This window comes from Pseudophryne corroboree, chromosome 11 (genome assembly GCF_028390025.1).
Source record: "Pseudophryne corroboree isolate aPseCor3 chromosome 11, aPseCor3.hap2, whole genome shotgun sequence".
NCBI classification, from domain to species: Eukaryota; Metazoa; Chordata; class Amphibia; order Anura; family Myobatrachidae; genus Pseudophryne; species Pseudophryne corroboree.
Window position 1 is genome coordinate 104887871 of NC_086454.1, and position 15144 is coordinate 104903014.

The following is a 15144-nucleotide window of genomic DNA, read 5'->3' on the forward strand; positions in this document are numbered from 1 at the left end:
CTAGTCATCACTGCTTTGAATTTAAAATATATATACATTAAATGTAAACTAAATCTAAAATGTCTGTGTTAGTTCCTGGAAAGTAGAATGTTAATGTGGTGTCGGTCTGCGGCAAATATAGGGTTAAGATGTTTTAAGATGACCAGCTGAAGGCGGGCCCGAGTATTTGTGTCTCCCACCATGTGATTGGTTGATGGGGGTTTGCATGCCCTTACTAAGCTAAGAAGCAACTGCCCAGGACTCCCCCCAGTACATTAATAACCCCCTCATTACCCATTACTGGCAGCTCAATCCCTGTTTCATTCAGAGGGCTCCGTCCACAAGGGTCAGGTAAGAGGAAGCCTGACCAGGGCAATAAGGCACCAGGGACCTGCGTAACTGCAAAACGTTCCACAGGGACTAATTGGCTCACCCCATATATATTAGTTTGTCAGGGGACGACAGACAGGGTGCAAGGCCCAAAACAGCTGACAATTGCAGAACTGTTAATAGGCAAAGTATGTACAGTGCCTAGACTCTAGAACAAGAAGAGACAACGTCCCAATATAGATCATGCAATCCATTTGTGCATTATTATTATTAGCCATATTCATGATACCCTCTTCACGAGATGACCATTTCCCAATGAAAGATGTGCCCTGTATATTTCTCATTTGAAACAGACAAGTTTTACGTAAAATAAGTTGCACAAAGAATTAATTTAGTAATTTTAGCTAAATTTAATATTTTATTCAAACTATATATTGTGCTTGACATAATGTGCTGTGTATTCATTGTACAGACCCTACCTGCGAATACTGTTGATGCCTGTGTTAGGCATTGGCATACAGTATGTCTTGTTACCATAAGGATATAAAATAAATAGCCTGCATTATTATACATGGTCTGTATCTAGTATAAAAGGATGGAGATGTTGCGTTACATGTTTAATATTACTATGGGAGGTATTTATCAAAGCTTGGAGAGAGATACAATTGCAGAGATAAAGTACCAACCAATCAGCTGCTAACTGTCATTTTTCCAACACAGCCTATAAATTGTAGAGTAGAAGCTGATTATCTAGTAGTACACCATTTTATCTCTGAGCTTTGATAAATACCGACTTACAGTATATGCAAAAATGAAAGTTATTTATTTTATATCACCCTTTGTATAGTTATACTTCAAACACTAGAATATTCTGAAGTGCATGCTGGGCAGTGTAGTTCACATCCTTCAATAATTTTGGCCTAATTTTAAATATAGAACTTTTTTTCACTATTGAAGTTATATGTTGTACCTGGTAATTTTCATTCACTTCATCATGACTGTATGTAACAATTTTTTACTATTGGGTTCCTGTCTATATATCTTTAACATTCGTCAAATACCATTAGTTCATTGCATTTGACGTTTTACACCTTTCATGTCAATCGCAGGTATTTTATATTTCATAGGTTTGTTCAGCCTGCTAAATTGTGTACTTTTCCCATTTATATGTAGACTCAAATGGGGTTGCTTGTACCCTTTTTTGGAGGCTTTTAATGGTTTATGTGTCATCCATCTTAAGTTTTGGTTACAAATATCCTGTAATTTTGTTTGTCATTTATTATTTGTCATTGCTTTTCGGAATTTCTTTTTAGTTTTTCTTTTACTGTTTATATGATGCCTTCTGTGACCCTGTTATCATTTATTAGTTTTCTTGACCTTTCTTGGGTTTATTGTGTGTTGTTGTAGCTTGTTGACAGCTTGGAATCCAAAGGATGCCTAAGTCGGGTGTATTGCATACTTCTGATGAAAAGTAGATGAAAGCCCAATGTCATTACATTAAGTGGTAGGATACAGGACTTGTAGAGTAGTCTCTGCTGTTGTGTTTGTTTGTTTTTTCGTTGTTTTTTGTACTGCATACCACTGTTAGCAGATGATAATAGTAATACTGAAATAATAATCTTTATTATGGTTGGCCAACATGTGGGACTACATGTTCCAGAATACGTGTCTAGAGAAAGATCATCCTGCCCAATGTGTGTTTGGTGGCTCTGGATGAGATGCTCAGAATATTAACACAGTACAGCATGTTCTTTATTTAGGAGATAAAATAAGACCTCCTTAAATATGTCTAGCGTTGACTTTTAGTCAGTGGGATTAAATAATCCTCAGTATTTTCACCTGTGCTCTCTTTATTGGCTGGGGGTTGGCAGGGAGATTTGCAGAGTAGCAGTGTGTTGGAGCCGGAGAGACAGCTGACGTTCCTCAAAGCTTCCTCAAGATATTTTGGGACAGTCTTACAAAGTTTCCAATACTGCCCATGAGATCGGGTGACTTAAAAGAAGGGGCAGGTGCCAGTATCTGTGACCCCCACCACTCCCTCCCCCTCCAAAGCTAGGGGCTATTTAGGGGATGGGAAGATACTGGAAAGACAAGTGGAGACAGACATTTGGATTAGGACACCCAGTTCGGGACCGATTCTTTTCCAAGCATTTGTAGACGGTCTTTATACAGTGTGGGTTTGATGCATTCCTTCAGTTGACTTGTATCACGGAGAACAAACAGTAACATTCTGCATTTGTGTTCTTTGTGCAGGTATCACATAAAACGCCAAGATGTCGAAAGTGTCCAATACACGCAAAAATCACCTGAAGGTAAGCACAGTACAATGTATTTGTCCCTTACACCCAGAGAGGCTGCATCCTTAAAAGCACCTCACAGCTCTACAAACATATCATCTGAATACACACACCCAAAATACAGACCAGCTGTAAGGTTTCCAATACACAGGTTGGGATCGATATGCCGACGGTCGGGATTCCGGCGGTCAGAATAACGACCGCAGCACCCAGATGATGAGAATCCCGACAGGGGAAGGTAAGTATACTTACCTTCCCCCAATACCCCCCCTAACCCTCCTTGCCACAACCTAAACCTTCCCCCACCCCCCTGCAGCTTAACCCTAACCCTCCCCGGTGGTGCCTAAACCCAACCCCCTCTTCCCGTGGACTAAACCTAATCCTCCACCCCTGCAGCCTAATCCTAACCTTCCTTGGGTCTGCCCAACCACACACCCCTCCCCGGAGCCTAAACCTAACCTCCCCTCCTCCCGCAGCCTAACCATAACCCCCCCACACACACACGCACACACTGCCTATACCTCCCCCATCACCACCACCCCCCCTACGGCTTACCTCTCCACTGGCCCAGAAGTCACTAGTTCGGGATCCCATTTGGGATGCCAGCCAGCATTCCAAGCAGTGTTGGGATTCTGGGATCGGCATTTCGACTGCTGGGATCCTGACCGGATCCCCAATATACACTTAGGGGTATATTTACTAAAGTGTGGGTTTATAGAAGTGGAGATGTTGCCCATAGCAACCTATCAGATTCTACTTATTAATCCAACACCTTCTATAAGATAATAACTAGAATCTGGTTGCTATGGACAACATCTCCACTTCTTTAAACCTGCACTTTAGTAAATATACCCGCTAAATTAGTGTACTACAAACTGATTTAGATATGATCACACTATAAATGTATGTGGACATGGCATGTTTATAGAGCATAGGCAAGTGCATTTAATTATTCCAGTCCCTACAATATAAAACCAATACTAATCCAATTGTTCAGGCCGACCACTGAAATATCATTTGTATACAAAGTCAATGCACAAATGTATAGGAGAGAGAAGCCTTCTTCAAGAAAGCAGTCATCTGGTCTTGTACAATTTACATCTACAATTAGGATGAGGGTTCAATGGTATATTAATTTGTTAAATCTTTCTTACTGTATATGTCGTAATTAAGATCCTAGTCTATTCCAAACATTAGGCATACAGTAGTTTTAATATGATTAAAAAAAATGCAATATAGATTAAAAACAGATGTCCCCTTCTGCCAAATTAAACCTATAACAATGAATAGGTTTTACCGCAGATCCCTAGAAGTTACATTTAATTCAATTCTCCTTGAGTCCTATAATTCTCCCTAGTAGTTAACACACTAATTTAGCGTGCATTAACAAGGCTGTTGGGTGAAAAAGGGAGTGCAATTTCATAGCCACGGGCATTAATGCCCGAGGCTACCTCCCTTTTTCACCCGCAGTAATAGGATAGCCCCCGGTGAGACAGTTAGCCTCGGTAATAAACCGCAGCTAATTGAATACTCCCCTTAGAATGCATTTCAAATTGTGCAGGGTTGCACTAACCAGCAAATTCTCAATGCTAAACTTACAGTTGAGTTTTCCACTCATATCTTTTATTTCCCTCATTGTATGGCAGTTGCAGTTATCTTGTCTATGTTTGACAGATGCAGCTAAATTTCCAAGTAAGATGGGTAGTAAAAACAAACAAACAAGCATCCAATTAGGTTCTATATCATTATATAGATCATTTAAAAATGCATTTTAATATTTTATCAGCCCCTTGTGACAACTGTGCAGTGACATTTAGCAGATAAACTGAGGGTATCAGCACGGGTCTCAGCAGACGTTCCCCTACTGTCCGAGAATGTTTATCACAGTCCACATTTTAATATGGTTGTGATGGGACAATAACTAAAATGAATAGCTTGAATATACTAAGGGGGGTATCCTATTAGCCGCGGTAATTTTTCGCATGGAAGAACAGGCTTTTATCCCATTTTTCCTTGCGAAAAAACTACTTGTTGTCAAAAGAAAACACATAGGATCTACGAAAATCCGCAAACCTATATGTTTTCACAGCAATGATTATGGAAAAATGCTTAGTTACTGGGAATTTAGTTTTGCTTGCCTGAGGCAGTTGAAACAAAATCCCAGGAAAGTGCCAGCATCCGGCCTAATAGTATAGCTCTGTGCAAGTCAATTAGCTGCTGTAAATTACCGCGGCTAATTGGATATTGCCCTAAATGTATTTTGCATGGACACAAGCTCCGATAAAAACCTGCCCAAGCCAAGTGTTAGAAGCAAAGTAATAGCCACTGCACTGGGCTATGAATGCACGGGCCGGCGCAGAGTGATCCAGAGGATCCTTCTCCAGAAAAAAGATGGGATACAGTAATCTGTAGGCAACTATGGATGAACGCCATCTGAAGATGGTATTGACTACCGGGGCCAAGCTCTGGAATGCTTCGAAATGCTTGGTAAATTTCACAATTTAGTAGCCCACATAGTAACCTATGGGAGCAGCTTTGTGATTAAAATTTTAGGGACCAGTCATGCATCCTGGGGTTATTGTATTGTTGCGGGTATTCCCCAACATCAGATTGTGGGATATTTCCTGCAAAATGAATAAATATGCCCCTAAGAATTATTGAATTCTGGTTATCAAAAATATTACTACACATCAGATGGGGCAATCCATTAGTGTAAACCATTAGTATAAATATACTAGAAATCTACTTATAAGATGCACATAATCTTTTATGTGCCATCCACACATAAGAACTGCAGAGTATATACGGGTCCTCAGTCCTGCCCTAAAAAAGGTTACAGACAGCAGTGTCCAGTAGATAAGCAATGGCAGGAGAAATCCATGCAGAACCACCAGCTAATCTCAAAGTCTAATCTCACCACTTCATGGCTCGTCAGGGCTACTATTTTCACTAGATGATGGGCTAATACATCTAGAGGTTTCACCACTTGATGGGCTACTAGGAGACTTAGGGGGATATTCAATTAGCGTCTGATCCTCTCCGACACGGATCCAACACTGCACTATTTTATTGCGGGCTGTTTCTGCCCATTTCCACTCTGTTTCCGACCATACATTTCCACCCTCTCTTATGGCCGAAAATTAATGGTTGAAAACCGCGGCGGGGTCGAAAACACATGGATGAGCAGAGATTCCGCTCATCCATGTGTTTTTACACTTGTCGGAAATTTTGACAGGGCGGAAAAACGGCACTTCAATTGAATATTGAAGTGTCGAAAAGTTCAGATTATCGGCGGAAAGTGCTGTCTTTCCGCCCGGTCGAAACTTCCGTCCCTAATTGAATACTCCCATTAGCAGGTGGCGTTTCAGTTGGTGGAGATGTTTTGCCAGGTTTGTGTTACCAGGGCTAGTTTTAATACCAGAGAATGGGCTAATGGGTATAGAAATAGATGTTTTACCAACTGATGTGCTGCAAATACAGTCTAGCAGAGCCATCAGAATTACCACTCTGATTTCACATCTCCAGAGATCCAGCAATGGCTTCTCTTTAAACATGTAGATAGTGCTTTAAATCAAATCCAGAAGATATCAAGAAGACATTTATACTTTGAAGCACTCTTACCATGTTTTATTTAATCCTAAAAAAAAAAATAAGAGCTGCTATGTTTCCATTTATAAGTCTCTAGAACAAGTGTACTCATAGATCTCATAAGAGATGTAAATAACCTACTTACCTCACTTACACCTAAAGCATTGTTCATGGCTAAAGAGCTTCCCTCACTTACACCTAAAGCATTGTTCAGGCTAAAGAGCTGCCCTCACTTACACCTAAAGCATTGTTCAGGCTAAAGAGCTGCCCTCACTTACACCTAAAGCATTGTTCAGGCTAAAGAGCTGCCCTCACTTACAGCTAAAGCATTGTTCAGGCTAAAGAGCTGCCCTCACTTACACCTAAAGCATTGTTCAGGCTAAAGAGCTGCCCTCACTTACACCTAAAGCATTGTTCAGGCTAAAGAGCTGCCCTCACTTACACCTAAAGCATTGTTCATGGCTAAAGAGCTGCCCATACTCACACCTAAAGCATTGTTCAGGCTAAAGAGCTGCCCTCACTTACACCTAAAGCATTGTTCAGGCTAAAGAGCTGCCCATACTCACACCTAAAGCATTGTTCAGGCTAAAGAGCTGCCCTCACTCACACCTAAAGCATTGTTCATGGCTAAAGAGCTGCCCTCACTCACACCTAAAGCATTGTTCAGGCTAAAGAGCTGCCCTCACTCACACCTAAAGCATTGTTCAGGCTAAAGAGCTGCCCTAACTTACACCTAAAGCATTGTTCATGGCTAAAGAGCTGCCCTCACTCACACCTAAAGCATTGTTCAGGCTAAAGAGCTGCCCTCACTCACACCTAAAGCATTGTTCATGGCTAAAGAGCTGCCCTCACTCACACCTAAAGCATTGTTCAGGCTAAAGAGCTGCCCTCACTCACACCTAAAGCATTGTTCAGGCTAAAGAGCTGCCCTCGCTTACACCTAAAGCATTGTTCATGGCTAAAGAGCTGCCCTCACTTACACCTAAAGCATTGTTCAGGCTAAAGAGCTGCCCTCACTCACACCTAAAGCATTGTTCAGGCTAAAGAGCTGCCCTCACTCACACCTAAAGCATTGTTCATGGCTAAAGAGCTGCCCTCACTTACACCTAAAACATTGTTCAGGCTAAAGAGCTGCCCTCACTCACACCTAAAGCATTGTTCAGGCTAAAGAGCTGCCCATACTCACACCTAAAGCATTGTTCATGGCTAAAAACCTGCTAACATTAAGTTTCTTCTGTGGACAGAGCTTGATGCTCCAGGTGGCCAAAACTGCTCTAGAGAAAGAAGAAGCAGATATCGCCGCTGAGAAGGAAAGCTACCTTGCGGAACACTGTGCTCCCCTAAGTATGCCACATTCTCTGCAGGACCTACAGGTACCACTTACCATACAATTTCTAAAGCACGATCCTCCTGGCTACTGAGTTACAGTACACAATTGTGGTGATATAATTCTCCGTAATTATTAAAATCACCTCAGAGCTCCGTTTATATCTGCATGGATTTATTTTTTACTTGTACAATCCTTGACGCAGTGGCATGCGGAAGAGTGAGGCAGAGCCTTTCCTGCCATACTAACATTTAAACCAGAGGTTTGACTATATAAAGTATATGACAAATACAAATAATATATTATAAATATCTTTTTTTTTTTATTCTAATGATTTTTATAGTCGGATCTCTGGAGTAAAACGTCTATGGCAGGTGAGGCAGTGCCTCATCTGCTTATCTTTTGCGCACATTTCTGATCAAAACTCGCCAAATTTCCAGCAGTATATACTGCTGCACCTGTGTATAATGCGCAGATGAACCCTTTGGCTCATAAATTGTGTATAAATCTGGCTCTGGTACTAGCAAGTGCCTCCAGAGCCATTTACCTCACCGCACGTCCGTGCCTTGACGTGAAGTAATATAATAAGGTTTGAACACCGTCTGCCACATGTTCTGGGTCTGTGGCAGGCATCACGCTCGATGGCTGCTCAATATTCAGGAAAAAAGTACCTCCTAAACTTATAAAGGCAATTTCTTGCAAGACAAAAATGTACTTATGTGGGCTACTTACTTTGGGCTTTATGAGCCATAGTATTCTGGACCTGATTCAGTGATGGACGTAAATGCAATGCTTCATGCAAGCAGCATTGTATTTCCATCCGATCTGAAGGAGGGACTTGTAGGAGATGTCTCAGTAGAAGAGTCTTCTCCTGCCTGTAGCTTTGATCCCAGCACTACACTGACAACGAAAGCTGGGATCCAACATCGCGACCATCGGTTGCGATATTCCACACAGGAGGCCAGCTGAGTAAACTCCAGCTTACTCAGCTGACCAACTGAAGTGAAGGCTGCATGGCCAGGAAGTCTGCGTGGTGACATACAGACCCCTGGTTCTTACCTCCCAGAAAATGGGGTGTCACACCCCCGTTTCTGGGAATGCTGGCTTCCCTCCGCCACCTCCCCACCCCCTCAATGCCACTGACTGTCAATCAGGCAGCGGCAGAGGGGAAGTGCAGGTCTAAATCAGGCCCTGTGAGTCATTGACGTGTCATATGAAGCAGATAAAACCAAATGCTAAAAAGGAAATTATTTTCATGTTCCTTTACATTAAGTAAACGTTGGTGATCATTCATTTTACAAATGTGCGCTAACATGATTGGTTACAAGACAATTTATATAAAATAATAGACTATATCCATAATTTCCTCTATAACATCTATTGATAGTGTAAAACTATATACAGGTATTTGAAATGATAATATGTTGTCCAAGTAAAAAAAGCACTAATAATGCTTGTATTCTCTAGTTCTTCTACGTGGTTCAGATAGTGATAGCAGATTCCATTCTGATTCCAGGCTTAATGGAATACGTTTCACGGTTGCAAAAATATTATATAATCTCCAGTAACTATGGTTCCAAATATTGCTTTACATTATATATACTATGTACGTAGTGGATTTATAACAAAATAAGATATTTCATATATCATGCAGTAGAACAATTTGCATTGGACCAAATCAGTAGGTTGTTTTCCTCTGTTTACTCTCTTATTTCCTTCCAGGAATTGTGCAAGAAACTACATGCCAAGATTGATGTAGTGGATGAGGAAAGGTACGACATGGAGGTCAAAGTCCAGAAGAGCAGCAAGGAGGTGAGTGGGACAGGCAAATATTCATTCATTCACTCATTCATTCATTCATGGGATAATATCTGTAGAATGGGATGAAGTTACTATCCCGGCGGTTGGGATCCTGGCGGTCAGGATACCAACATCGGGATCCTGACCTCCAAGAATGCAGACAGCTGCGCCAGGGCTATTCCCACTCGTGGGTATCCACGACACCCATGGAGTGGGAATAGAACCTGTGGCAAGTGCAGCGAGCCACCATGCCCACAGCGTGGCAAGGGGCTTTCTAGCACTCGCCCCGCTGCTGGCATTCTGGCGGCCAGGACCCCGGTGTCTGTATTCTGATCCACGGGATCCTGGCCGCTGGGATTCCATACCCAACCCCTATAGAACATGTCATGGACCACTCTTTGGTATCTGGATGTTCTTCCTGATGTCCTGATTATTTAAGACTGAACTATTAGACTTAGATAAACTTCCCCACATATTCTTTGTACAGAGTTAATAAGTACACACATTGCTGGCTACACATCAACTCATATTTCTCATATAAAGTACATATATAATTAATAAGTGGTACACATGGTATTTCCACAGTCTTCAGGCATTTGTGGTGGAGCTGCTCAGCAGAGCAGATGAACACTAGGATCATTGAGGAAATTGTCCAAGTGGTTTCGTGTCCATGGTACAGCAGCAAATAATAAGATTGCAGTGCACGCATGGGCCTGTGCATTATACTGGTTGAATTATTATCACACACCGCTAAGGCAGTGTCAGTGTTCACACAGGGCCTAATTCTGAGTTGATCGCAGCAGCAATTTTGTTAGCAGTTGGGCAAAACCATGTGCACTGCAGGAGGGGCAGATATAACATGTGCAGAGAGAGTTAGATTTGGGTGGGGTGTATTCAAACTGAAATCTAAATTGCAGTGTAAAAATAAAGCAGCCAGTATTTACCCTGCACAAAAACAAAATAACCCACCCACATCTAACTCTCTCTGCACATGTTATATCTGCCCCCCCTGCAGTGCACATGGTTTTGCCCAATTGCTAACAAACTTGCTGCTGCGATCAACTCAGAATTACCCCCACTGTTTGTTCCTACATAACTGAATCCAATATATTAATATTCAATTTGATGAGCCCAGTGCTCCACCCACATACAGTAAAATAGTTGAGCAATTTGTTAAAAAATAACCAATAGAAATTGCACCATTTGTGGCCAGTAGTAAAGAAAGAATTTGAGAGATTTTGTAAATCTGTAATCAGAGTAGTCTTTATAAGGGGTCAATTTACTAAAAGTCGATTTTAATTGATTGTTGTATTTCAGGAGCTAGAATGCACATTTACTAACAGACAATTTTTATATTGATTTTTAACTGTTAGTAAATGTGAGATTTACCCCTGAAACACAACATCAATTTAGAAAGATTTAAAAGCTATCAAGATTGACCTTTAGTAAATCTTCCCCATGTGTCTTAATCCATTTTTTACTAATAATTTTAGACCAATGTAGAAACTTTGCGCTCACAGGTATTTTCTCACTCAGACTAAATATATCATCATAGACCATATAAAGTGAAGGGGCAGTTGGGAAAAGATGGGTTATAGAGTCAAACAATATTAAATGCATTAGATATGATATAGAGGAGAGGTCTGAAGTATCTTATGTTTGGCGAGCAATGTACAGTGTGCCGCTGCTTTCTGTAAAATCCTTTATTTTAACCCCACCTTTGTTCCGTTTGCAGCTGGAAGACTTAAACCAGAAAATCTTTGACCTGAGAGGTAAATTCAAAAGGCCAGCACTCAGACGTGTGCGTATGTCTGCTGACGCCATGCTTCGCGCTTTGCTTGGTTCCAAGCACAAGGTCAACATGGAGCTCCGTGCCAACCTCAAGCAAGTCAAGAAAGAGGACACCGACAAGGTGAGACTTTAGCCAGAAGTGCAGCTACTGCCCACATACATTGTGTTCCATCATATGGATGCTAGGGCTGTAACCTCCAATTATTCTTCCTTTACCTGTTCTCAACCTAGGGTAATATCTATGTTATACATAGTTGTAGGCTGCCCCTATGCAGGGCATTCCATAAGAACTATGGGCCAACCTGACTAACTATGGGCCCCCTGCACTGTAGGAATGATACCTCTGTAACATTACACCCCAACCCGGGGGTAAATTTACTAAGGTGGGAGTTTTTTTAGAACTGGTGATGTTGCCCATAGCAACCAATCAGATTCTACTTAACATTTGTCTAGCTGCTTCTAGAAAATAATAGATACAGTCTGATTGGTTGTTATGGGCAACATCACCAGTTCTAAAAAATCTCCCACCTTAGTAAATTTACCCCCCTGTTTCCACATGTGCCCATTGTTGCATTACTCGCTCAACCCCCGACCCCCCCCCCCCTCCCCCCGGTGACAATGGATCCCCCAGTGGCATTAACCTTCACTCCACTGTAGCCATAGGTCAGCATTGATGCATTAGCCCCCACACCCACGTTGCCCATATGTCTGTATTGTGACATTGCCCCACCAGTGGCAGTAAATCAAGAATGATAATTCATATAAAATGTAAAAAGGTGTATTTCTTCCTTACTGCATAAAAGATATTTAGACATAAATTCATGTATGAAATATATACTAATCACATTGCAGTAAGAAATAAATACACCTTTTTACATTTTATATGAAGTATAATTCTTGACTTGGCCTAAGTGCTACTATCATGAAGAGATCAGCCGCATAGTGCTCAGAGGGGAAGCTCAGTTACTCCCTTTGCACTTCCATATTTGATGCTTGCACTCCGGAATGCAGATCACACAGCATTGTATGGTGGATAACAGGCATATAATATTGGTAGTCACTGAGCGCTGTCACAGCCCATTGGAAAAACAGTTCAGTACAAGCGCAAAACTGATTTACTTTTTAAAATGCGGGAGACAGAGAGCATGGTCAAGTAGGATGTATCCAATCAACGTGTCAGATAAGTGGCTATTAAGTGTTATACATGGACTATAATCTTACCATAAGGCTATTCCTAATATTACAGGATCATCACAGTTCCATAAGATTGTCAGTAGAGTTCTGGGGGAGTATCTTGCCATTATTCTAGCATTCACTAATAGCAAACTGGTCAAGGAAATTGCTGGTCCAGAACAACAAACACTGCTTGTGTTGCCAGATTTGTGGCATGAATCATACATTTAGTAGAGCATTATTTTTAAATGAATTATTATGCATTATAAAGTACCCATCATAATAAGACAGATTAAACAAACACTGATAACAGTAGAGGAAATAGGTTAACACAAAATATAAGTTCTTAAATGTACTGTAATTAAGAGGCAATGTAAAGTGTTTGCTCATTTCAATTTCATTTTTTGTGTGTGTGTGTGTGTGTGTGTGTGTGTGTGTGTGTGTGTGTGTGTGTGTGTGTGTGTGTGTGTGTGTGTGTGAGAATACCTGTCTGATTACATATATTGATACCAGAAATATGCAGGGGCATATTGAGGGAGGAGGGGGCAGGGCCGGATCTAGGGGGGGCGAAGGGGGCCCCCCATAACAGTCATAGCCACGCCCACTTTTGAGCAGAAGAGAGCTCTCCTGGGAGAGCCTGAGGCAGAATGATGTGCTGCAGCCTATACCAGAGGAGCCAGGAGAGCAAGGGTTACAGAACATTTGCCCCTCACTTGCTGGTGTGTGGGTACTAGGGTTAATAAATACAATTACCCCATAGCACAGTCACATGTACATAGAACAATCACAAAGCTCTATCTCAGTCTCACTCAGAAAGTTCAGTCAGAATTGAGAGAGGAGGAGTTAGGATTGCAGATGGGAGGAGTTGGGACTGTAGAGGGAGGAGTCAAGATTAAACAGTAAACCGCCCCCCCTAAAGAAAAATCTAGATCCGTCCCTGGGAGGGGGCCCATGCGCAGTGTCGATCCGGGCCCCCTCCTCTCTCTCTCTAGCCAGCAGCTTGGTCTCTGAGTAGTGGCGCTAGTAAACTCTAGTGCTGTGCTAGAGTCTACTGTGCATAGCACAGCGGCCATTTTACTGGTGATGCCCTTACTGCGTATACGCAAAACGCTAGAAAAAAGTCCGCCGTGCCATTTTCCCTGTGATTTTGCAGGGCTGCCACAGCAGATGGGAGACTTCAGAGAGGTAGGTACTGAAGAAAAGGGTGCCGTATGTGCGGTGTGTACCTCCCTGTATCCAAGGGGTCCGTGTGCACTGCACACTCTGCACCCATTATAGATAGGCCACTGCAGATACTTCAAGCGCAAATGGTGGCTGATGAGAACTAAACTAAATTTAAACTTTTCTCCCAAACTTTAGGAGAAGGATCTCCGTGATGTGGGTGACTGGCGTAAGAACATTGAAGAAAAATCCGGCATGGAAGGCAGAAAGAAGATGTTCGAGTCTGAGGCTTAAGCCCCTTACCACGACCACGGCTATCTTCAACCCCAAACTGCCAAAAGACACCCGCTTTACCATGTCACAGTGTTTCCCCTGGCAACTCCCGGGGTTAACCCCTCTGCTGCTCAACTTACACATGTCTTCAGCAGCCAAGGGGTTAATGAAGTCTTACCTCCACCCTGTCCTCTCCTCACTTTAAACACAAGAAAATAATGTCTTACAGTATGTTTTGGACTGTTGAGGGGGACTCAAGTTTTGTTGTTTCCCTCTGTATTGGCCACAGTCTGGTTCTGCAGGTGCTGTGTTATGTGGACGTGAGAGCATAACCGTGTAAATAAAGCTTGTGACGCACTTCTGATTTGTGATACCACACTGTGTAATTAGTGCAGTCTCATCTTTTCACTTACACATGTCAGGTTCCATCGGTGAGAAGGCCGCTGCAAGTGGAGGTGTCAGGCGTGAAGCCTGGGGAAATAATAGGACCACCTTACTGTATATCAGTCATTTTTTGTGGAAAAGGGTGACATGGAGTTGTCATTAACTACCAGGGCCTCGTCACTGATGGGAAGAGTGTCAACATGTCAAAAACAGGAGAAGTCCATGGGCAGTGTACTAGTTATTAAAATGCCCTGTCTGTAACTGAAATAACAGTTAGTGGTAGATTCAATTAGGTTTACCCTGCAATTAATTGAACATGTTGCCCAATTGAATTAGCTGTGGGAACCCTGCATGATAATAATCAGAAGCAAGATTTTGCCTCAAAGTCTCAGGAGTTATGAGGAAGAATCTGCATTAAAATGCAGATTCTGCATTTATCGAGTGAAGAAACCTCCGGAATCCATCACTTTGCATGCACTCTATGGGTTAGCACATGCTAACTTTTTTTTTTTTACCATACAGAGAAAATGGCGATTCATTGAATAGCTCCAAGCAAACCATGGGGCAGATGTATTAACCTGGAGAAGGCATAAGGAAGTGATAAACCAGTAATATGTGCAAGGTGATAAAGGCAGCAGCCAATCAGATCCTAACTGTTAATTTACATATTGGAGTTGATTGGCTGGTGCCTTTATCCCCTTGCACATATCACTGGTTTATCACTTCCTCATGCCTTCTCCAGGTTAATACATCTGCTGCCATGTGTCTAATTGTATTCCCCACGGAGCGATAATCTAAGCAATCTGACTAGATTGCTTAGATTTTAAGCATGATCTCTCCGTGTGTACCCCTTACAGCTATAGTGATGCGCAGCCCCGCGCATCGCTATCGCTGGTGCTAAATTGGCCTGCATGCAGGCTTAATCTAGCAGGTCGCTCATTTCACCCGCTGGGGAGAGATGTGTGCTGAGCGGTTCGCTCAGCACACATCTCTCCCTAGATCTGCCCGTGAATACAGGCCTTTAGGGGCATATGCATCAAT

The 15144-nt window shown here is 42.2% G+C and overlaps 1 protein-coding gene across 2 annotated transcripts; it reads left to right on the forward strand.

Annotated features, from left to right (window-relative positions):
- Positions 1-230: 230 nt before the first annotated feature.
- On the forward strand, positions 231-14100 carry TNNI2 (troponin I2, fast skeletal type). 2 transcript variants are annotated; one of them, XM_063944699.1, is made up of 6 exons: positions 231-330; positions 2563-2621; positions 7439-7567; positions 9244-9333; positions 11057-11233; positions 13645-14100. In XM_063944699.1, the coding sequence occupies exons 2-6, from the start codon at positions 2583-2585 to the stop codon at positions 13738-13740; spliced, it is 531 nt and encodes a 176-aa protein (XP_063800769.1). In that variant the 5' UTR covers positions 231-330; positions 2563-2582; the 3' UTR covers positions 13741-14100. The 2 variants fall into 2 exon arrangements, with proteins under 2 accessions (XP_063800769.1, XP_063800770.1); XM_063944700.1 differs by lacking the exon at positions 231-330 and adding an exon at positions 2399-2482.
- The last annotated feature ends 1044 nt before the right edge of the window (positions 14101-15144 follow it).

Excerpts from the sequence above, each read along its gene's own strand:
- TNNI2 (XM_063944699.1), top strand. The coding sequence starts at position 2,583 with ATGTCGAAAGTGTCCAATACACGCAAAAATCACCTGAAG. Across the intron at positions 7,568-9,243 it reads ATTCTCTGCAGGACCTACAG|GAATTGTGCAAGAAACTACA; the intron begins GTACCACTTACC and ends ATTTCCTTCCAG. Across the intron at positions 9,334-11,056 it reads TCCAGAAGAGCAGCAAGGAG|CTGGAAGACTTAAACCAGAA; the intron begins GTGAGTGGGACA and ends TTCCGTTTGCAG.